At 38.2% G+C, this 25,305-nt stretch overlaps 1 protein-coding gene across 5 annotated transcripts in view; it reads left to right on the top strand.

Annotated features, from left to right (window-relative positions):
• lama2 (laminin, alpha 2) overlaps positions 1 to 25,305 on the top strand; it is a 156,130-nt gene that overhangs the window by 61,196 nt on the left and 69,629 nt on the right. For all 5 annotated transcript variants that reach the window (XM_067481811.1, XM_067481810.1, XM_067481809.1 and 2 more), the window contains exons 15-21: positions 6,707 to 6,811; positions 10,092 to 10,303; positions 10,952 to 11,063; positions 11,285 to 11,398; positions 14,560 to 14,687; positions 17,821 to 17,907; positions 24,760 to 24,971. In XM_067481811.1, the coding sequence (XP_067337912.1) occupies positions 6,707 to 6,811; positions 10,092 to 10,303; positions 10,952 to 11,063; positions 11,285 to 11,398; positions 14,560 to 14,687; positions 17,821 to 17,907; positions 24,760 to 24,971 (970 nt within the window). The remainder of the gene's footprint in view (positions 1 to 6,706; positions 6,812 to 10,091; positions 10,304 to 10,951; positions 11,064 to 11,284; positions 11,399 to 14,559; positions 14,688 to 17,820; positions 17,908 to 24,759; positions 24,972 to 25,305) is intronic.

Here is a 25,305-nt window from a genome sequence, read left to right as displayed (position 1 = left end):
TCACTTTTATCTCTTCTTACCCCTGTTGTTTTTTTAATTTTTTTTGTTTTCATTTAACATGGCTGGAAAAATGCCTTTACATCAATCACAGTAGATTTGTTCTAGAGTTCATCAACCTTATCATTTGGTGTCACATGTTCCTGGAGAGTGTGTACAGAAGACGACACAGCAATCCTGTGGTACAGAGAAAAGAACAGAAAATTAGTACACTTGGTTGTCACTTGTGACAAAAAGTACCATTGCAAATGTTTTTATTTCAGAAGCATAACTGATTTCAAACAGGATGTACCTCTCAGTCCATTCAGTTGGTTATGGTTATGACGGCATTCTGGCCCCAGCTTTTTCTGGAACTTTCACCACATTGTAAATCAGTCAGTTGAATTTAAGGTGAAATGTAAACTGTTTAAGGTTGATCATAGGTTATGCTCTTGTCACTATATACAGCATCAGTATACATGTTATCACAGACTTGGCATGATGTTGATGGTGATTCTACAATCGCCACACTATGTGGGAGTCTGATCCTCGTCTCAGAGGTGTGTAGGATGTCGTCTGGCCATTGTTTCAGACCTCTGGTCTGATGCACGTTAAGCTGCAAGAGTTGACTTTCAAAAGTCAGTGAGGCGTGTGGGGGTGCAAACCAATAATTGATTCACTCTGAGAAGTTGAATTTAAATGACTGAGCTGCTCTTAGTTATCTTCCGGAATGAGATGTGCATACTGCGTTACAGTGCATCTAACCTTCTGTCCTCTGCTGCCAACAGTGATAATTATCACGTCATATTACACACAACTATTTTAAAATTCAACATAGTTGTATTTTTCTTTTCAGTTATTTAAACAATGTGGGTAAACGTGAATTAATTAAAAAAAAAAGATTTCTCTAATGCCGCACATAGCAACATGCTAATAAGTCTGTCGGAGTTGAAATGGTAACTTTTAAACCCAAACTCTGTGGATTATAACCTAATTTTGTTTTTTATTTATAAATGAATCTTTGCTGAAATCTTAAGTGCATAAAGGGAAAATAGTGTGTGTGTGTGTGTGTAGACGTGTCCAATCAAGAACAGCATGCGTTCTCACCTTACTGGATCAAAAGAATAGAGAAAACCCCAAATTAATAATTCTAACTCCAGAAAGACCGCTGTCCCAAAATCATTGTAATCAGCACGACAGGACCCCCAGACATGAGTGGTCGTTAGGGCATGAAGTCCAAAAGTAGAAACCAATTTACATTGTGCATTTTGGGCCTTACCACACCTGCCAAAACATTCTCCCAGTCCCTGGGAGCTGCAGAGCTTGTGCTGCCACACTCTGGGGTGTGAATGCACTGTTGTTGTCTTTCCCACTCACAGTGACTTCGTCCAGAATAATTAGGACTATTGTTGTAAAATCCCTCTGACATTGAGATGGGCGATTATACATCATTTCCCATGGATACTAGCCTGGACACAACTGCATTATCAATTTATAATATTGCACAATGCCACCATGTATTTTTTATTTTTTTCCACAAAGACTGATCCTACATGCCATAGGTAGCAAACACTCCCCTGTATCCTTCTACCACAGGAGAAAGTCTGAATGCACATTTTGCCTCAAGGATGTTGTGCCCATCTCCCACCAACAGACATGATGTAGCACCACTCAAAAAGCCACTAGATCCAAACAAGACAGTACTTGGACATGTCCCCAGTGCTTATACTGACAAAATCAAGTTTTGATTTTGCTGCTATTTTGACAAGGACTTTTCTTTTCTCTTCCTTAATGTATATCTCTCGCTCTCGCTCTCTCTCTCTCTCTCGCTCTCTCTCTCTCGCTCTCGCTCTCGCTCTCGCTCTCGCTCTCGCTCTCGCTCTCGCTCTCGCTCTCGCTCTCGCTCTCGCTCTCTCTCTCTCTCTCTCTCTCGCTCTCTCTCTCGCACACACACAGAAGGTCAGGTTGTCTGTTGTTCAGTATTCCACTGACTATTGGCCCATCTGGAGCCAATCGAACCCTACTGCTAGGAACAACAATAGTCAGTGTGTGTGGGACTGTGTTTTTCTGAAACTACTTGATAAATAGAGTGAAAACTCCCAATACCAATTGCAAACAACCACAGGCATCAAAATGACAAGTCAGGTGTGCGTGTGTGTCTTTTGTTTAACTCAGTATTTGTGCGTGTTCTTGTGTACGCCTACAAGTCTGCATGTATGTGTTTGTGTGTGTCATTTTTGGGGAGTTTGTGTTGAAGCTTTCTGACAATCTGGTTTTCATTTCCTCAAGGTTGGTTTCCTTTGCCCCCCCCCAACCCCTCTCTGCTCAATCTCCTGAAGATCATGTTTGTTGCCACGGTCTGCTTTTGTACTCCCAAAAATTGACAGCAAACAGGCATATGAATGCAGATTGGCAAACATCTTTCTCTAAAGAAGCTAGTGTGTGCACAAAAGAGTTTCTAAAGCATTCTACAAACTTATTTGATTTTTAAAAACGTTACCTTTCTTTCCCTTTTAGCTGCATTAAATCATGGTATTAAAATGGTAGGAAGGGGTCCAGCTGCACTCCTCTTTATACTCTAGACAAAAAGCTAAAAAAAAATACTAGAAAAAATCTGAGCTTTTAATGTCTAAATGGACAAATATGTAAAATTTAAGAAATGCGACTTTTAGCTAAGTTTCAGTTTTCACTGTAGACCTCTCTTCTCATTTAAAGTCCATACAAGGGCTCAATACATAGTTTTTCAAGTTGTCATGAGAGTTTTCAGCAGTTCTTGTTCATAAATAATTCGACAAGTTGACAAGAATAAACTCTTGAACTCACCTTAGACAATGTGCTAATGATGATGCTGTGACATGATTGAAAGCTCCTGAACAGCTACTAGGCTACTTTGAGCTCAGGTTGCTTTGTCAATTTGTTAGATTCCTAATGACAGTGTAAATATTACTGTAACTGAGTGAGTGGCATGTTTAGAGTCATTGTCACCACTTTAAGTGTGGTTAGTGCAATTAGAAAGCTAAAAATAAAAAAACTGATTAAGTACAGCTACTGAGATTTACAAGGTGTCAGCTTTAGATGCTGTGAATGCTGTCACTGTGTTAGGCCTTCTATGACGGTTACTTATGTGATTTGCAGATTATTGGAAGGAATGGGTTTGTTTTCTGACTAGAGAGACCTGGAGCATTTAGGGCATTTAAGTTGTTTTTTTTTTGTTTTATTACTTTCCCAAATGTTAACGTGAGTTGCAGACTGACAGACACAAGTTATGATTAGAGGCAATTAATTGGTGGTTTTAGTGTCTGTACAGACATTGTTAAAAATGATAATAATTTAGAAAATGATTTTCATTTGAACTGAAACATTATACAGTTTGTTAGAAGAGAAGTTGTTGCTGTTTTAGTACTTCACCTGTGGATCTCTGTTTACGTTGGTCGATAGCATAATTACCTGGCTATTGGGTCTCCGTCTTTACTCATGTCATAATTGCTGATTTTACATAATCAATAAAACAATGTAAAGTCCTTTTAATTTAAATCAAATCTCTGGTGGTCCAAAAAAAGGGTTAACTTTATAACCTATAAATTTTTTGTCCTTTTATTTTTCCCAGAAAATTCACCAGTAGCAGAAATCTGACCTTTGTAGAATAACTATCAAGATGGAATAACATGTGTGGTCATTAAAATGCTCTAACTTGGTTATTTAAAGTCGTATTACATCAGGGCACTGGTGGGAACCCTGGAGGAGGACTGAGGTCAACAGTGAGTCATATTCCCACCTCTTCTTCCTCCATGTCAACCCACTTGTACAGGTACCAAGCTCAGTCTTAGTTTTACTCCTAATTTCCTTTATCCTTGTTTTGTTGTGTTCTCCTGCTACATTTATCTCCACAGTTCTATCCCTCTGATTATTTTGTCTCTCTCTCCTCTGTTCACGTTTTTGATTTTTTTTTACCACAATTGATAAACAGTGATTGAAAATTGTGCGAACATGAATATGACTGAGCCTTTTTGTTTTAAAGAATCATCTGAAGTTGTACATTGTTGCAGCATGCAAAATACTATACTGCCACTAAATTCCCATCTCTTCATTGTGATACTTGCTGCTTTTTTTTTTTTTTTTGTAATATGGCTTTATTTCACTTCTTTTTAGTTGTGTAGACATTCCTGTGATAAAGGTTCATTGTAATGAAGATTGTGTCACGTTCTTAATTAAGGTTTTAACAGCAAGGATTATGTCTTGTTCTTCGTATTCTGGCCACTAATAAAGTTAGTAACAGCCTCCTGGGGATGTGACTCATGTCTGTTGTAGCTGTGAGTGTTTATTGGTGCTTTATTTCGAAGCCCCCCCCATAAATTTGGTCCCCTACTGTGCTGTTCTGTTGAGTCTTTTCGAAGTCCTGTGTTGTATTTCTTATGTGTTCTCCCCAGTTTAGAGAGGGGTTATCAGTTTACCAAAACAAAGGCCTTCATTATCTTCTAGGCTAAGTAAGTGGTTTCAGAGAAATGAGTTTTCTGAGAAATGCCAATAATCTTAAAGGAAGTACATTTTAAATCTGGTTGTGCAAAGTGGTTAGAAAATGACTCACAAAGAAGTAGGCGTTCTATCCTAAAAGTACACAGAAGCTTTTCATTCTACTTCTCAATGATTTCCACTGAGTTCTAACAGATAGGCCATTTAAAAAAAAAAACAAGTTTTAAAAAAGGATATCAACCGTTTACATAAAGCATCTATGCAAAACAAGAAGTGTTAAAGCACTTAGTTCTATATTTCGCTGTTTTTATTTAATGTTTTTAAATCTAGATTATGTTCTACACCACCACTCTCAATGTGAGTTAGGCATCATGCCAGGGAGGACGTCACAGGGCAGACATAAACTGTCATGAGATGTATAAAGCACAGCTTATTCTGTTTCACAAGTCTTCACCCTTTACAACTCCTCAATCTAATTTCTCATCACAGCAGGTAGCGGTTTCCACTGGGAAAGCTGTAATAAACACACTGTACACCCATCTGTACAGCTCCTCCAGCTGTTGAAAATTGTGGAGAATTTTGCAGCTATACAGAGCCTGTTCATGCCCTCAGGAGCTGGTGGAGACCAAAGTAGAGCTTAAAAAAAAAGTGTGAATATTTGACAATTCTAAATCAGTGCTACTGTTGCTGTGTCAACATTAGCATTGACTTTGGTTACCTTTTCTTATGTCTACTGAGTATTATTATGTCAGTTCTTTTATTTATAGCTGCATGATGCTGCCCCAAAACGAGGCACCATGGGAGGGGAAACGGCAAGTTTTTCTTTTTCTTTTTTTTTTTTTTTTAAATACCTATCTTTACTAAAATACTAACATTTATTTTTGTATCATTTGTCAATCAAATAATTAACTTCATACATTCAATGTCAAAACTCTGTAAATCGGCCTGTTTTATTTGCTTTCATCATACTGCCATTTTGATGCAGTGGAATTGCATCTCTTTTGTTTTGTGTAAGAGAAAAGTAAATTTTGAGTCTCTCCTTCTTTCGAGCAACTGAACTGCAGAAAAGGTGGTATATGCACTCTTTGTAATGTACTGTGGGTAACGTATTTTTATTTTCTTCTGGAGCCCAAATCAGCAAATGGGGTTAGATTAGAATAAAATTGTGTTAGTCAATAAAATGTCAACCTAAGTACACCTCCACGCCTGCTGGTGTACAGTGTGTATTTTCAGTCAGCTGTGAAATGGGTGACGCTTCCTTCCAGTTTAGGAGCACAGAGTAATGATGTATAATAGAAGAGGTTTATAGATGTATTAAGTCCACCTCTAACTCTCCCTCGCTCTCTATCTTTCTGTCTCAAGCTCTATTTCTTTGCCTCTCTCCCCCACTTCCTCAATGTCCCCCTCTCTGTTTTTATGGTGGCATTATTATCTTGCTCTCCCACCCATTACTGCTCAGGTTGGAGCTGAATAATAAATTTCAGGATCATGCCGACACAGCGTTTCTCCGGCTAACGCTCATTCTGTGGACTCGACAGAAACACTACACCGAGCACAAGACAACAAAGACTGTAGCTCATTCTTGTTCTCCTTACTGTTTAAAACAACATTTAAAAAACTACTTTAAGAAAATAGTGCCATTAGTAGGAGCTCTAGTTGTTGTGGTGGTGGTGAAATACATTTTGTCTTACAAAATAAGACACATTGCAAGTCAATTTTTGTTGCACAATAGCTTTCATTGTGACTGTTTTTGTGTACAGTTATTATATTGCATAATTGTTGCATTTACTTGGTCGGCATACTTTATTTCTGTACTACTTGGAGTAGAACTGCTTCTACAGTAAGTTGTCAACAGGTAACTTTTAAAAGACGCACAGCACCTATTTCTCTTACACATCAAAAGTTGATGACCAATAAGTTGTGGCACAGATTTTAAGCCAGGCTGTTATAGGTACAGCCCCATAACATGACTAGTAGCTGACTAAGGTTATGGTCACTTATCCCTCATGAATACCGTGCAACCTTGGAATTTATAACATAACACAAACATTGCAACGTGCATCAATATGTCTTCAGAACAGCTGTTGCAAAATCTGGCATATTTGTAACAACCGGTGACCACAGTTGTCTTGTTCACAAACCCTTCACATAAAACATTTAGAAGCTGTATTCAAATACAGACTGAACATCAATCATGTCAATATCTTTCTGCAATTTTACAGCATTTAGCAAAGTTGCTGATGTTTCTTTCTGTGTCCAGCTTACAGCCTATGGAGGGAGTATTGTCTACACCGTGTCCTATACTACAGACCAACAAGAACCGATGGCCATTAGAGTCACCTCAGAACCAGACCTGATCATAGAGGTAATTTTCTAACACACACAATGACAAACTTCATAGAGCACTGACTTGTCCCATATATTAAATTCTAGAGAACAGATGTTTGACAGCCTTTTTTGTGTAGTTTATTTTTGAACAAACGAGTTGCTCTTAATAATTATGTTTAATAAATTAAACCCTAGGGTTAAATTTGGGAGATTAAGACTATTGGATAACCTCACTGTAGAGCTAAGAAATGAGTTATAGTTTTCTGGGCAGCACGCACAGCACAGTTGACACATACATGGTTTTTGGGGTGGGAGTAAATGGTCACAACCAGAGGAAGCCCACATGAACATAAGCATGAATGTGTGTTTTATGCATCTGCACCTGCTGCACAATTTATCTTCTCCCACGAGCCAAAGACTCTTCAATAGCAAAGACCACTAAATGAAGTAGCAAATAATAGCTGTTAAAGCACACACTGGCATGTGCGAGCACACACACAAGGAGACACAGCTGGCAGAGAAATGCTGAACTAAGGAATAAAAAAATGCAGATAGTCTCTCCTCTCTTTATATGTTTTTTATAATGAGCAGCTTGTGATATGATTCATGGCAGCAATAAGCAAAGCAGCAACACTACTAGTTAACTATTTTTTTATATATAAATAAATAAATAAGGGTTTGTCTGAGTCTGAACACACAAAGCCAAACTGCTCATGTGTAGACTGGCTTGTGTTTGTCTTTCTGCAAAGACACAGACGCACACGCTGATGATTTTAAGAAAGGTTTATTAAAGTTTATTATTAGTTGAAATGATTTACAAATGCTGCTGCAAGGAGACGTATCAACTTCTCAGTCACTGGAAAGGGACGAATATGGAAAGAAATGCAAACAACAATTGTATCAGGACTCTGTCTTTGTTGCATTTTTGAAAAAATGACTTAAAGAAAAGAAGAATGAATATTAAGAAGGAAATGAAAGAAGATAACGAAGGACAAGGGATTGAAGGTGGGAAACGTGGTTTGGAGAAAGAAGGAAAAGCCAAAAGAAAGCGAGGAAGAAAATGTAATGAGAAGGCAAGGAGTGAAGGAACCAACGAAATGAAGGATGATGGGTCAGAGGACAGTGGAAAGGGAAATGGGGAACAAGGAAAGAAAACAAGAGGGGTACAAAATAAGTAGGAAAGAATGATAGAAGGATGAAAGAAAGATGGGTAGTCACAGCCCAATGAGCTTGTGTTATTTAAAGATGCGTCAGTGAGATCGACAGACTGGGAGGAGATTTAAGAAGGAGAGGAGGACAAGTGTCGGTCTTGTTGTCAACAAAAAGCCTCTCCAAATGATGACAATAATGAACCACCTACACACTGTCAACTGCCTTTCTCCCTCTTCACTGGCTCCCTTTCAGCCTTTTTCTCAATTTGTTTCTTTCTTTTCCCACCAACTGTTTACTGTCTGCATATCTGCCTCAAGTTGTGATAGTTTGTTGCATGGCTTTGTGAAGTGCTGGAAGACGCTCGCGTCTTTGTTGTAACCATTCGGGATCTAAATAGACAATTAATGTCTCTGTCTTCGTTTGTCTGTGTGGCTTTGTTGAATTTTTGTGTCTTTCTCTCAATCCATGCCCACTATTTCAGCCTCCATCAGCACAGTGGAAATTAATGTAAATACCAAGTCTTTCATAAGAACAGTTTTGCATGTTTTGCATGTTCTGCACTGAAAATGTGTGGAGTGTGATTTTCTCATTTAGCTCAAAACAGCAAATTGACAGCTAATGTATAACAGTATTCTTAGTTCTGTTTGTAGTTTTAGTATAGAAACTATTTCACGAAACATTTACTTTGAAAAGAGGTTGAAAGGTGTAAAGATTAGTATTGTAAAAAAGCAGAATTACCTTACTTTTTAAGAACTCAATATGTACTCTGAACACATTAAAAAGGATCAATTCTGAAATTCCCTGAAATTAAATGCACATATAGTATATTGATGCTTCAATAGAAACAAAATCCTTTCACCACCCAAATAGAAAAGCCGTTTTTAGCAACAACATTAGACTTATTGTCTTAGTCCCTCCAGGAATTTGTTTGGATTTCAAATGTTCCAAAAGTACTGAAACATGCATCACAGCTTTTTAGAAAAGCTGGCACTTCCGGATGCAACAATCACAAACGCGTTCATAAAATCCTGGAGGGGACAAAATGGCCAAAATGAACAATGCATTGCTCAAGTATTGCCTGGCTAACCTGATGTAGCTTAACACTTGGTGCCATACAAGTTCATTGTGCAAAAACTATTAAAACACATTGTGGCACTTTATGAAATGTTCTTTGTTGCTCTGAACATGGACACACATTCAATCACCTGTACACAGCTGAAATTCTGTTCTGTAGCCATCTGTGACTTCATAATGGACATATGCGGTTGCAGAAAATGTGCAGAGAAAAATATTGAGTGACCGACTAACACATTGTTAGTTTGGGTCTCTGATCTTTCTGCAGGGGCTAAAAGGCCTATTTGATACTTTAATGACTAATTTTCTGTGCTTTTTTTTTTTTTTTTTTGAGAGAGAGAGACAAGTGAGCTACAACAAAAGATAAAAACTATTTAATCTGATATTTTTTTTCTAACATATCTTTATTTTCTTTTAATTTCCATCTTTATCACAGCATCTCTCAGCTCTTTCTTTGCTCCCTGTCTCTTCCCTCTTTCAGTTAGATTTTATTTAATGGTTTTGTGGCATAGTAAGCGCTCTCTCTCTCTCTCTCTCTCCTCTCTCTCTCTCTCTCTCTCTCTCTCTCTCTCTCTCTCTCTCTCTCTCTCTCTCTCTCTCTCTCTCTCTCTCTCTCTCTCTCTCTCTCTCTCTCTCTCTCTCTCTCTCTCTCTCCTCTCTCTCTCTCTCTCTCTCTCTCTCTCTCTCTCTCCTCTTCTCTCTCTCTCTCTCTCTCTCTCTCTCTCTCTCTCTCTCTCTCTCTCTCTCTCTCTCTCTCCTCTCTCTCTCTCTCTTCTCTCTCTCTCTCTCTCTCTCTCTCTCTCCTCAATCAGTAGTTGTCACTCTACGTTAGCTGCTACATTCCATTGATCTGTTCTCAACAAGAGATACTCAGTACCAGGACAGGCTCAATTCACTTTGCATTCAGTCCATTCAAAATGTCAATAGAAACTGCAGCTCATTACCTAATTAGACATCACTCACTCTCACTCCTTTTTTCCTGACCCATTAGATATGATCGTCCTCTCACGAACGATGCTCCCTTTTAGAGTACATCAATTGCAACAAATAAGACTGCTAAAGACAGTGATTTCTCTGTCCTTCTCTATCAGGGTGGTGGGATCAAGATTATAGACAAAAGATTCGGCCGCCCAGTGTACCCGTCATCGCCAAGCACCAATCAGATTGTCCTCCTTCCAGAGAACTTCCTGATTTCAGAGACGGCGCAACCAATTAGTCGGAGGGATTTCTTGTCCGTGTTAGCCAGTGTGACCAGAGTGATGGTGCGGGCCTCTTACAGCACAGAATTTAGTGCTGTATACAGGTGGGAACAAAAATATAACATACAGAGGTCAAGTGTTAATATTTTATTAGGCTGCTTAGAATTATCTTGTAACTCAAAAATCCCAATAAACCTTTCAGTTAAAGTAATATTCATAATATGCAAGAAATACTTATAATAGATGACATTTAGAAGTCAAGTGGTTAAGACCTGTTCCACATAACTTCAGTTTCCATGGTTTGAGTCCTATTGAATAAAGGCACAAAACTCCCCAATATATTTAAAAGAAATGTTATTAATAAAAATAATAATTTATAATGCAACCCAATTTAGGAAATACTCTAGTTATATTTCCTTATCATTTTGACTATTGCTTGAGTCCCTTTTTGGATTTGTGTTTTGTTGTGAAGACAGCTCAACAGTCAGCAGAAAGAAATACAGTTAATTCACACTTTGCTTAAAATCCTAATACAAATTAATGAATAGTAGCACCAAACAAAGAAAATATTAATATTTATGACACAAAACAACCTGCAGAGACTTTCAGGTATCTCTGTATTATTTCCTTTGAATAACCCCAATTTAGCCTTTTTTGACCTAAACATAAAGAGGAGTTTTCATAAAGTGAGGCAGTCCTGTTTGTGTAGGTGTGCTTAATATTTATGTGTGTGTGTGTGTGTGTGTGAATAGGCTCCACTCTTTCTCAATGGAGGTAGCTAATCCTGCAACCAGAGGTGAGAAGACAGCCTCAGCTGTGGAAATGTGTTCTTGTCCTCCTGGATATGCGGGAACATCCTGTGAGGTACACACAGACACACATCTACTGAACAGTATTTGACCAAAATGCATCAATAAGTCATATTAATCCACAAAAACATGGGCTCAGCAGAGTAAAACATAATGAAGTGCTACAGTAATTAGAGGAAACCAGATCTACACAAAAACAGCTAAAAGACACACCTCTGTCTATTGTCTGTCCTAATTCTCTGTGTGTGCGTGTGTCTCTGTGCATGTGTTTTTCAGATGTGTATTCCTGGTTTTCGGAGGGTTAATGGCAATCTGTATAATGGTGTGTGTGAAGTTTGTCAATGCCATGGACATGCTACACAATGCCACGAGATCACAGGATACTGCCTGGTAAGATGATCAATGGCTTAATTAACTCGTCCCGTTAGTTTTTTATTTTGTTATATTACTCTGTTTTAGTTTTATAAGCTGAAAATGAAGTAAAAGAGTTTAATAACTTTTGATATCTGTGAATGTACTTGTCAATATTACATTTCAGTGTCCACCCCATAAAAGATGAATGTAAAGTGGTGCAGACGCTTTGACCTTTATATGTATATTCAAGTCAAAATGGATTCAATAGAAATTTTTTTTGATTTTTAATCAAGACCTTTTTGACCCACCATCTTGTGGCCATTTGAGGAACTGGAGGTTGAGACACTTACTGTAATAGTGTAAACCGTGCTCATATAATTACACATACACTGCACGTAGCACACACGCATATCGTATGCATGCATGTCAATCTGCCCATGTTCATCTGCAGAAGTAGTGTCATTCCCCAGTTTACACATTGCCTCAGGCTTAGGCTGTCAGTTAGCATCAAACTAAACACACACACACACACACACACACACACACACACACACAGCTGTAGATTTTACAATGTTATGTTTTATTATAGATGAGAAGAATGCTAGGATATGTCAGAGGAAGAACACACACGCGCGCACACACTCACTCAGAAACAACAGGCAGGTTCAATCTTTTTATCTCTTATACATGTGTGCACACAAACACACACACACACACACACAGGAAGAGAGACAGCTTGACATAAAGTCACTCATGGACATGCACACAAACAAACACACCTCCTGTATACACTGACAAGATGACAGATGAGCGCGCGCACACACTCCTTCGCTGAAGACTGTTTTATTGCAGTAGTTAAGTGACTGATGCCATGAATGCATTTAGGTTAACTGTGTGTGTGTGTGTGTGTGTGTTTTAGTAGTGATGATACTGACAAGAACATGATTTGGAACATGACGCTCACCAACATGTACGTTCACACAGGGAAGCAACATGATCCACTGTGGCTGGACAGCAGCTTGACAACAATGTGTGTGAGGCTGAAAAAAGAAAAAAAAAAAGAAAAAAAAAATCACCCAACAGTAAAAATCATGCTGAAGAACTATTTTATTATCTTTATTCCAGAGGCAGCTTTGTTAGGGATTATTTTGAAGTTATCACATTACCAAAATAAAAATGTAAATAATGTAGAGACAAAAGTCTACATTACCTTTTTTTTTTAAATCTCCGCTCTGTAGAAAAGTAGGTTCACTGAATGCTTTTACTCTTCATAGTTGTCCTGAGCAGCAATAACCACCCAGAGTAAATGGATTCAGAGCAAAATGTCCTGTCTTTATTGTGTAATGTATAGTTTTTGAGGTGAATGTGAATATTAAAACCAGTGACCAGTACTTTGGACCCTTTTAAAATATGTAACTTAAACACTTTGCAGCATTTTACCAATATCGCTGTGTTCCTGGTTGGCTATGGTAATCAAATGTGATGCTAATACGCTATCCAATCATTAACCTGGACCTCCTTGAGATTGTTCTTGCTGCTGTGGTCTGCTTGATGATAATTTAATTTGACAGCTTTATTTAATAAGAATTTTTCCTTTATTAAACTGTGAACAAATCTGCTGGTGTTATTGCAGTGCTGAAAGCCTAGAGCTGATTAGATTTACCATTCAATCTTTTAACCAAGGCAGCTGCGGATCAGTTTTTAGAGCACTCTTAATTGACCTGGATAGTCACAGGTTTAATTCCCAGTTCCTAAACCAGTAAAAGTGTTCTTGGGCAAGACATTGAACCCCACGCCGCTTTTGGTGTGTGTCCTTTTTTTAAATTTAAATAAGGTCTAGTAATCTCCATGGAAATGGAGGCTAAGATGAAGGCAACACAGAGAGATCTTAGCCAACTATCGTAATTGCAGAAAGGCATGATGATAAAGTACAATCTACCTAAGAAGTACAACAAACTATCCATACCAAGCAAAGGCTCACACCCCTGGCTACCTGGCTGAAGTGATACACCAGAGAAGTTGAAACCAGGAGAATAAATAGGATGTTCTCCACTGATCCATCCACGGTGTACTCCCAGTGGTGGGATAATAACAAGAACCTTCCTGAACAAGATCCAGTAACCATCACAATGCCAGACATCCAAAAGAGGGTCTCAAGTACGAAGAACTGGACAGCACCAGGCCCTGACATGATCCATGCCTACTGGTTAAAGAAGCTAACCTAACTTTATGAGCACCTGGCGGCACAAATGAACAAGCTATTAGTGGATGGGACCCATCCTGAGTAGTTAACTGAAAGCTGCACAGTCCTGATCCTGAAGGACCCCCAGAAGGGAACAGTTTCATCCAACTACCGCCCAATAACCTGCCTCTGCACCACATGGAAGCTCCTGTCAGGCATTATAGCAGGTAAGATGAGCAGGCACATGGATCAATAAATGAGTCCAGAAAGGTACTAACACTAGAGGAGAAGGAAAACCAAATGGTAGATAAAGCAGTCACTCGAAACTGCAAGACCAGATATACCAACCTGTGCACTGCCTGGATTGATCTTAAAAAAGCCTATGACTCAATGCCTCACACATGGCTCCTGGAATGCTTGGAACGGTACAAAGTTCAACTAGATGCCTTCATTCATTTTCAATGGGGAAATGAAAAATGACCCTAGAAGCCAACTTTAAGCCAATTGCAGACGTTTACATCAAGTGCAGTATATACCAAGGAGATGCAGTGTCCCCGCTGCTGTTGTGAGTATGCCTGACCCCCCTCAGCCAGATCATCACCCAGAGTGGTTACGGATATCGACTACGGAATTGAGCGACAATCAGCCACGTCCTCTAGATGGATGACATCAAGCTGTATGCCAGGAGTGAATGAGACATTGACTCACTGATCCATACCACCAGGATATACAGCCAGGACATCAGAATGTCATTTGGACCGGATAAGTGTGGTCAGATGGTATCAAGGAAAGGAAAGGTAGTCGGAGCTGAGGGGATTGTACTCCTAGAAGGCAAGATGGCAGATGTTAAATAGCTACAAATACACAGGCAAGTGGTAACCATAAAGAGACCACTATATATTTAGCAGACCTGAATGTCAGATTTTGTAAAAGCAGGAATGAATTGAATGAAATTAAAATACAGTAGGTTAAAACAAATTTTAACTGGTCAGATCGCTTGTTTTTTATCTTCCAGGACTGCTCACACTACACCACAGGACCCTACTGTGACACCTGCCTACCTGGTTACTATGGCATTGGCACCCGTGGGTCACCTGTGGAGTGTCAGCCTTGTGCCTGCCCACTCAGTCTTCCCAGCAACAGGTAGTTTCTGGGGACACTGGGGTTAATGCCTCAATGAAGACGCAAATTAATCACCGTTTTAATTTATCACTGCTAACCCCTGTGATTCTGTGGCCCCAATTTTCTCTTTCTGACCTCACACTTCATAATGTGACTTTTCTCTCCTGACTGGGGTGTATATTTTCTGTCCTTAAATCGTTTTGCCACAGGCTCCATCACTGTTGGTAGGAATACAATTGTACTGGCATGAATACAAATATCACCACACTGTGTTAAATCAAGTATTTGCTAAAAATACCTCAAAACTTTCCTAAAAAAGTAGACGCTTATTTTTGGAGATGTAAAAATACTGTATGACTTTACACATAGATTCTGCAATTATCTTTTGATTGTTAGCAGTTTATAATTATTTAATTGAAACTGAACAAAGGAATAAAAAAAGAAAAAACAAGGATCTTTTGAATTCTGTGCAACCTTGTAATTCAAACACCATAAAACATTTGCAACATATTTCAGAATTTAAAAAAAAAAAAAAAAAGCTGTTGCAAAATCAGGCATTTCCGGCTGCAACAATACCAAAAACGGCTACAAAATCTTAGCTCTACCACATAAAAAACATCAGTCCCTCTGTGTTCACTGACAACGGTTTTCTTGAACCCCTGCTGTCATTTCAATATAAATTTTAACTTTGTCCCTTGTGTAGAGGGATTTACTCAGAATCTATAATCACTCTCAAATCATTTAAAATCATTGTAAAATGATTTATTAATCATTGCATTATGTTCTTATCCACATGTGTACAACCCAGCCACATTTTTAAAAATCCCTTTTATATATTATATTATTCAAGAAGTATTGTGTGTGTGTGTGTGTGTGTGTGTCCATGTGTCTCCAAAGCCTGTGCACCAATGCTGCCCAGAAACTATGGAAAACAGATCAGTGACTGCCAGCATTATAGATTAATCTATATCTTTAATTAGATTCATTAAGTACAATAGTAGTTGCACTTCAGTGTCAATCCTTTAGGGGTGCTCAGTACTTTGGTATCAGTAAAATAAGAAATAATGGCTTGCTTTAATCTGCTATTGGAGACCAAAGAGAGATGATGTATGTTGGATGTACAAATGTCAACATGAGTTCAAACACATGCAGCAGCTGAGAATCTTTGTGCAGTTGTGACATGTCCAAAACTCTCAGAGCTAAAGAGAGACACAACTCTCCCTCTGCCATACCACTCCCCCTTTAACTCTACCGGACCCCAGCAGCAATAATAGCTTAACAGTGCCTTGGATTTCACACCTCAAAATAGCCATGTAGTCCCTTACACTTACTGCAGCCGGTGGCTCAAGGATCCAACCAGCAGGGTAGTCAGACTACATGTGTTTAGCAGTAATGCTTAAGCTCTCATGTGCATCTGAAAATGGGATGTCCAGATTAGTGTCAACACAGGTAGCAAGGTGGCGATTTACAGTCAACAGAAGTCAGTTTAGTCCTGCAGTGCTGTTCCTCTTCATTTTGACCGAGGGCTAATTAATTTGTTGCAAGAAGGGTTTTAATGTTTTTATCTAAATCTACATATGAGGTTTTAGGGAAATGTAGTTAATTTTCCTATAATAATCTTTCCATGAAGGTCATTTTCACCTACCCAGACCTACCTCTACTTTGTATTTTATATACAGTATATAAATCTATAATTATGTTTTGCTTCTATGACATATGTATCTAGTTTTTTTGTTGTGGTTGTATGACACACAGCTGTTCTAAATTGATGAACTAATGAAGCTTATACTCGTTATTACTTTACAGCAGTGTTTTTAAGGGATCATTCCACTAACAAACTGCAATTGTAACATTGTAACATATACATTGGTACTGTAAACTCTAAGCAATTCCCCAATATCTGACATTTATATGATATACAGAATAACACCCTGTAATTGTGTTGTCATGAGTCTGAAAGATTCACAACTAATTCCAGTAAAAACCTAATATTCCCAGGATCAAAAATCTTCCAGAAGTTCTCCAAAAATCAGCGTGGTTGTCTGTTGTTGTTTGCATTTTGATGTAAATCTAGATTAGATGTAGATTAAAAGGTTTTGAACTAGTTGTATTTTTAGAATAACTCATTTGGATAGTTGTGCCGCCTTGGCACAGGTCCTTTCCAAGTGCTTTCTGTTTCTGCCTTGAATGAAGCTTCATAGCTGATAGTTTGTTGGGTGGATTACACCCGATAAGACAGACTGGTAGTATTATATTTTGTTATATAACAAACATATTCATATTGTTTTATACACAGATTTATCGTTGTGAAATAAATTTACACGTTATATGATTTTAATTCATATTAAAATCCAAAAGTAGCAAGAAACTTTGTGCTAAAAATGTTTTAGTCCATTTGTAAAGATGGTATTCAAATCAATCGTTTAAAACTTTATTTATATAGCACCTCTTCAGACAGATTATTGGAATTCAAAGTGCTTTACAGATGATTGAAAAGTTGATAAAAGATGTACCTAAAGGGTAATAAAGAATATTTATAACTGTGATAATGTTGCGGACAAAACAAAAAATAATATGGAAAAGTTCACAACAAGGCAAATCAAATGAGGAATATAAAACAAAAGTATGAGACTTTAAGACGATTATATAATTCTATGCCTTTTTTATGCCATAGAGTTAATTTACAGTTTTTCGTTTACATGTGTTGGCCAAGCCAGCTTTCTTATGACAGAAGGAGCCAGCTCACAGTTAGAGATCAAGCCAGTGAGTCAGTCTGGAGCCTGGAACCCGAGCCAGCAGAACTATCTATAGTTTATGAAAGTGGGAGGGTGATGGAATGAGGGAAGAGAATACTGCCTTAGTCCAACTCTAATTCTATTCATTTAGAGGGGAGTTCACAGGGAGGAAGGGGTTTTTCGAGATCAGTGTGTGGAAGGGCAGAGGAAATAAAGTTTGTGTGTGTGTGTCTCTGAGAGTGTACATGTGAGGACTGGTGAAAGTGTGCGTGTGTGAGGAGAGAAAACATGGCCATAACTCGCCTCTGTCCTCTCCTCTTCTTCCTCTTCTTGCTCCCCCTCTTCACACTGGGACAACGCTACCAAATTCATCAACCGCTTCAACAACTATCACAACGTCGTTATGGCAACCACAACAGCTTCAGCCCCACCTGCCACCTGAGTGAAGATGGGGAGCTGCTGTGCGACCAGTGTCAGCCTGGATACACAGGACCACAATGTGACAGGTAACAGAATCGGTTTTATGCTGGAAAAACACAACAAATATTTCACGTGCTTAAAACTTTTAATAGTTTGAAAGTTTAGCAAAGGTCTTTTATAACTGAATATAAAGCTACAAATCATTGAATTTACAGTTGATTTATGAATGTTTATTATAATATAGACATGCACAAATCTTGTAAATTGAAGAATCAAAACACAGTTGTTGAATGAGCTGATCTTAAAACTGTTATTTTCGACTCTTAAAAATGGCTGCTGGAAAATTAGGCCTGTAGTCATTCTTTGCCGAATGAACAGAAAGTGCTGCTCATTAATTTTTTTTTTTTTCTGAGAAGAACTGTATGTGTCATTGTCCATCCAGCTTTCTGTCCACAGCACATTTATTAGTTGACTGACATTTTTGTTCCATTAGGTGAGTGTTCCTTTACCAACCAAGGACTAATGAGAAGTCTGTCTGAATACTAGTCTTGTTAAAAGTTCAGGCTATACTGGCATGTGGTGACGCAGACCTGAGCAAATATAATCTTGTCAGCACCATGAATGTACATTTTGGCTGTTTTGTAACAAAGTGAAACTGTCTCCATCTATAATTATGACTTGGTAGCATAATATTACTAATGTTATTAATTTACAAATTGTTGGTCAAATTTATTCTTGAAATAAGGACTTGTGTTCAGTTTTGTTGAGTAGTAGAGTAAGTCAACAGAGGACTGCCTGCTTTAGAGACTGAATTGGTAAAATGTGGACACCTGACATGAATTGCGCAGTGAGGCATATGTGCTTCTCTATGTGATCAACAGTTTAAAAGAATGAGAGACCCAGTACGGTTTATGTTTTCTGGTATAATGTGTTACCATCGTTATAATGGCCACCTTGAGGACTTATAAGAAATACTTTATATCTAATATATTGTTCTTATTGTTCTTATTAATGGCTTATTAACAATGTACATTTCTAGAGGTTGCTTCACTGTATTGTGTGTTTTGGTTGTTGAATAGTGAATAATGTTATCACCAGCTGGCTAGAAGTAGAATTTCAGCGTTCTGGTGCTTATCAACACTAGTAATTATCATAGGAATTTTACTCTTAAGGATAAAGCTTTGAGAAAGTGATCAGTTGCACTAATTCAGGCTTTTGCTATTTGTTGCCTGCTAAGGGAGCTGGTGAATTTGTGAAGGTGGGGAGGGGGTGGTGGTCAGCTCATTGGCCTGCATAGTCTGCATGCCTCGCCATGCTGTCCACAGCAGAATTTGTCTGTCTGCGTTTGTCTTTTTATAAACCTCATTTGCCAGTGGAAAGCAAACTGACTCATTTGTGAGTCCATTTTTAACTCTGTCTCTCATAGGGACAGCAGCCCCAAACCGTATAATTCAACTGCTCTACCCCTCTCTCGTGTACTTTCATGTCCCTATATTAGTATTTGTGTACTGAAATATCTTTTAATAAATTCTATTGTGAGATAAAGCTATAAAAATAATATAAAGATTCTTCTGAGCTGCTTTTACTAAATTTAGATCAGTGGGTGCCTTTGGTGTCTTTGCGTCTGCGGCTAAAACTGCAGGTGAAATATAGAGAATGAATGTGTCTATATACAGTTTACTCTTAAGCTAATGCACATCTTCTGTTGCCATATCAAGCCTTTAGTCGTAGAGAGAGGTTGGCTATTCGTAAAAAAAATAGAGATTGACTTAAAACACACGAACAGATGTAAAGTAAAATAATATCTCATTACTAATGACAGTATTAAGGAGGTAATCAGCAGTTGGTTGATTTTGTGTTCTCTTAGTCTAATTGATATCTGCTATTCCATACTTGCCATTATACTTCATTATCTGCAGTGGTCTTGTTGTTGTTGTTGTTGTTGTTGTTAGCATAGTGGTAATTAATTGTAATGTCCCAATTTGTCTGTATTATGGGCTTTAACAGAATAAGATGCTGTATTCCTCGTATGCTAATAGACTATCCACTCGGTGCTAAGTGATTCTGCTTTTCAATTTCCTGTCCATAAACAGACATTTAGAATTTAGCTGAAAGCATTTTAATGTGACTACCTAATGAATGCGTCAACTAAAGCTGCTATTTAGGGTTTGCCAGTGTGTGCAGATGATGCTGCTCTATATGTAGATGTGAGGGAGTTAATTGATCTCCCTTTGATATCGAAGGGAGCTGGAAGCAGTAATGATGGCTATGGTTAATGGTATTAAACACGTCCCTGTGTAAGGCCCTACCTCTTGTTGTAAGAAGCCTAATAATAAAATAGGTTTTACCTAATCAACAAATTCTCTTATGTCAGTGTTGCAGACAGACGGAATTCACAATTATTGTTTAATTTTACTCGTGGTTTAAAACTGGTTAATGAAACATTGTGCTTTGGCAGCCTTAGTTGGCTGTTTGGGCTTCTGATGTAAATATTGTTTGTTCAATTTAGCATATTTTCATGTTTTTAAATCTACAGAAAAATGGAGAGGAATAAAGAAATCAGATAATCTGTGTATTTCCTCTCCTTGAGTCATGCTCTACTCTCCACGCTTCTGAATGCCCAGCAGGGCGGCTCAACTCAACATTGATCACTTCTGCTTTTAAGAATTAGGGCTCACTCGCACCAAAACCCCTACAAAATCCTGCAAAAAGCAGGAGGGGACCGGAAATGGTCACTGTGTAGGGTTGTAAACATGCCTTGCAGGAGCTAGCATGGCCAGCAGGCTAACAGCAACAGTCATTCATCTTTGTCACTGTATCATTAATGCCATAAAGTGATAAAGAACATTACATCCAACCTTCTCACTGTCAGAGTCCCTGATAGAACTCTTGAAGGTGAGTTACTATAGCTTTTAATCCAGTCAATGCACTTTGAGTGTAGTTGCTAACACAGGAAGACTGTGTACTAACTTATTTTATTTAAGTATTAAGATGGAGAGCATAATTATACATTGGTTTGACAAATGGAATAATTAGTCTTCTGACATTTAACTCGATCTTTCAATTCCTTATTGCCTGCTTTTTTTCATATATGGAAAGTCAAACCATTATTTCCCACACTAAGACAGTGGACAAACTGAAAAAAAGTTTTTATTTTTCCTAACATTCCAGTTTTACTTTCTTAAAATGGCCCAAGTTGTTCTTTTAAGAGGGAATATACAGTATCAAGTGAATCTCAAAATGCTTTAAACCTTGCAATGCATCCGTCTCATTCTGACACTGATTTCCCATTAATAACACAAAAAATAAAAACTTAACTTCTGTTCCCACCTAACTCTCCCCCTCTATAACTCTACCACTTGTGCTCACACTCTTCTTTTTCCTAAATCTGATGCACCCCCCCCCCCCCCCCCCCCCCCCCCCATATATTCTTCAAGTACACTGGACTCTTCACTATAAATACTTTCACTTCCTCTTCAGGTCCAAGACGCGCACACACACACAGTGTACTGTATGATGACAATATAAGAATAGGAGACACGCTTCAAATTATAAATCCTTCTTGCAAATAAGGCTCAATACAAACACACACTTTCTCGCCTCTTCTCTCAAGAAGTGAGATTGCTGCCAGTACAATTCTCCACTTGACTGTGGTGGGTGCACTTGTAGCACCACACACACTTGCAGAAAGACACACATGCATACACACACACACACACTTCAATGACATGCACACACAGAAGCTAATAAACCAGTTCTATAGAGTACCAAAGAGGGTCAGTGGTAATAATAGCTGGCTGTTCTTGACTCTTTCCCTCTCTCTGTCCTTTTTTTTTTACCTCCTCTCTAAATTCAATTCTCTTCTCAGTGTGAAGACCTTTCCCCCTCTCCTTCATCTTTTTTTCTCGCTCTATTCTTTCTCTCACTCTTCATCCTCCGTTTACAATCCCTCTCTGTTCCTCTCCCTTTTCATCTCCATTCCCCTTTCAGCCTGTAGAGCTTAATTTCAGCTCCAGCCTGTTTTATTTGGTTTCAGCGGCACTTGTCACGGTGCACTCTCTCAGGTTAATATATTTTGCAGCATCTGGACTTCTTTCTAATCACATTAAAGAGCCTGAGATAACAAGAATAAAAACCTTGGAATGTGACAGTTCACACATTTGTGTCGCCCTGTCCTTGTTAAAAGGCAACCATTTTTGTTTTCATGAATAATACAAATCAAGAGAAGGCGGTTTATCAATCTTATTTCCATTGTTTAATAAGCACAAATATCAACATGAAAGAATTAAAAAAAAATCATTTTTTTTGGTCAGACAGTATCATAATTACAGTATATTCAATTAAAAAAAGGGATGAGACATATTTTACACAGATAAATTGAACGAACACCCTCTAAAACGTGCACAGTATGAATAAATGCACATTTGTATATATTTGGGATGCGAGTCTGTTTAAATAGAAATATACAGGGGGTACCTTCAGCCAATTAGTCCAACTGGTCGAAGACTATAATGATGCTCATAATTACCATAGACTCTGCTAGATGAACTTTATTGCTTGTTTATTTGCCAATTGGATATCGGCTGTTAGCTCTTGTGGGAGGAGACCTATACTTTTAATTAGCAATTTTGTATTTGCGTTTTTGCCATACACAAGCTGGAAGCTGAAAGAGGTTTTGATATTTGCCTGGTGAAATCTGACAGTTGCTTTTTCTAGTTGATACATAAAACGAAGACGCATATTTTCTTGCAGATATAAAAACTAAAAAACATTTTCAAGTATGAAGTACTACATGAAAGAAGAGCAAAAGTCAATTTTCAAGAGATTTTATTGCACTGTCTGCTGCTCTTTCAATATCTCAAACTAAAATTGGAAGAGGGGGGAAAAAAAGGGGGAAGAACATGACATCTTGTTGCTACAACATAAAAACACCAGCTGTGATGAAGATTAATAGTTGAAGTACTATATAGATTAATGTGGTGACATAGTTTTTAAAAAAAACAAAAAAAAAAACAGTTTGTACAGTCAGATTCAGTCCAACCATTGTTAATGGAGACAAAGGAATGTCTCTTTGATAACATGAGAGGCCAAATATTACATTCTGAGCAACCTCAAAGGATTTTAATCAGAATTTACATAATCTTAGCATGTTTTGCTGCCAATATTCAATTTATGTCAACTTTATTTGTGTAGCGTCAATTCACAACAGTCATCTCAAGGCAATTTAAAGAATAAAATCAAGACTATAAAGATGTATAGAAAACCCAACAAAGCCCCTTGAGCAAGCCCTGAGCAGAAAAACTCCCTTTAACAGAAAAAACCTCCAGCAGAACGAGACTCTGGGTGGGCGGCCATCTGCCTTGACTGGTTGGGAAGAGTGGAAAGTGGAGAGAGAAAAGGAAAAAAACAACAAAACCAGCAACAAAACATTGGGCAGGTTGTTAGACAGCTGCAGAAAGGGACAGAGAGAGGGAGACAGAATGAGAAAGACAACTACAGGAGAAAGAGACACACAAAGTTAATGTCATACATTGGTGACAATTGTGGAGTGAGAGGGACAACAGGTGCAAAGGACCTCGGTGCATTTGGGGGTGGGTCCCGCGGCAGTATAAGTCTTTAGCAGCTTGACTATTACTAACTATAAGCTTTATCAAAGAGGAAGATTTAAACCTAGACTTAAAAGCAGAGAGGGTGTCTGCTTCCCGAATCTGAACTGGGAGCTGGTTCCACAGGAGTGGAGCTTGATAGCTAAAGGCTCTGCCTCCCATTCTACCTTCTGGGAGAATTCTGAGAACCACAAGTAGGCCTGCATTCTGAGATCGAAGTGGTCTACTGGGATGATATGGAACTATGAGGTCTTTTAGATATGATGGAGCTTGACCGTTTAGAGCTTTATATGTAAGAAGCAGGGTTTTAAATTCTGTTCTAAATTTTATGGGAAGCCATTGGAGAGAAGAGAGTGAAAGTGGAATATGATCTCTTTTGCTAGTTGCTGCAGCCTTTTGGATTAATTGCAGGCTTTTTAGGGAGTTACTGGGGCATCCTGAAAGCAGGGAATTATAGTAGACCAACCGAGAAGTAACAAATGAATGGACTAGTTTTTCCAGCATCACTTTAAGACATGATGCCCCTAATTTTGGCAATGTTCTCTAGGTGGAAGAAGGCTGTTCTAGACATTTTTTTTATATGTGAGGTAAAGGACAAATACTGGTCAAAAATGACTCCAAGGTTCCTTGCAGTAGAACTGGAGGCCAGAGTCGTACCATCGAGAGTAACAATATGGTTGGACAGCATATTTCTGAGATTTTTAGGCCCAGCTACTATTATTTCAGTTTTGTCTTAGTTTAGAAGTAGGAAATTATGGGATACCCAGGCCTTTGTGTCTTGTAGGCATTGTTGAAGATTGATTAACGGATTTTTTTATTTTTATTTTTTTATCTGGTTCAAAAGATATAGCTGGGTATCCTCAGCATTGCAATGGAAATGTATGGAATGTTTTCTAATAATGTTGCCTAAAGGAGGCGTGTATATAAAGTAAAAAGTGTTGGTCCTAACATAGAGCCTTGTGGAACTCCATAACTAACCTGTGTGACGGGAGGATTCATCATATTGAAATCTATCGATAAGTAATATAATAAACATATGAGTAATAATAAATGCTCCGTGTAACTGAGGCTGGAGAACCACGGTATTTTTTTCATGTGAACTTTATTATTATCGCAGAGCTTCTTGAAGGTGAAACTTTTTTTCACTCGTTCACAAAATCTCAATTTGGGTGCCTAAAGATCAGGGTCGGGCCTGCGATGCATTTTATTTTATTTGTTTTGTATACCAAATAAATATTTGAGCCTTAAAAGTATTTCAGTAAATCCTCTTTTGTTTCAAGCAGCTGATCATTTTTGCAATACTTCCAACTGTGTATCTCTGCTGCCTCCTAGATGCTCCAATGGGTATTACGGCAAACCCTCTGTACCAGGAGGGTCCTGCCAGCCCTGTGATTGCCACGGCAACCTGGACCTGTCCACACCAGGCAGCTGTGATCCAATCACAGGCCAGTGTCTGCACTGTCGTCAGGGTTATGGCGGTGGAACTTGTGACAGCTGTGCTGAAGGTTACTATGGAGACGCCATCACTGCAAAAAACTGCCAACGTAAGTAAATTGACTAAAAACATCAACAATAAAAATAAACAAAGACATTTACTGTTTTTTTGTTTTTGTTTTTTTAGTTGTTTTTAAGCCTTTTTATATAGTTGGAGTCATTGGATGGAATAAAAAAAGTCATAGTAGGAATAAAGAACAATACAAACAACACAAGTAATAAAAATACTTCAAATTGGTAAATGATGTGTTGTACAGTACATTTTTGCTCTGTACACAATAGTACACATATTTATAAAGTTATTATTAAAAGTGACATTGTGTACCTTGATGGTAGAAATTACCTATTTGGTAACAAATTAAAAGATGTAGGTTTAAGGTGAAA

This window comes from Channa argus, chromosome 17 (assembly GCF_033026475.1).
Source record: "Channa argus isolate prfri chromosome 17, Channa argus male v1.0, whole genome shotgun sequence".
Lineage (NCBI taxonomy): Eukaryota > Metazoa > Chordata > Actinopteri > Anabantiformes > Channidae > Channa > Channa argus.
Note: the sequence above shows the minus strand (reverse complement) of the source record. Positions and strands in the feature narration are given on the sequence as shown.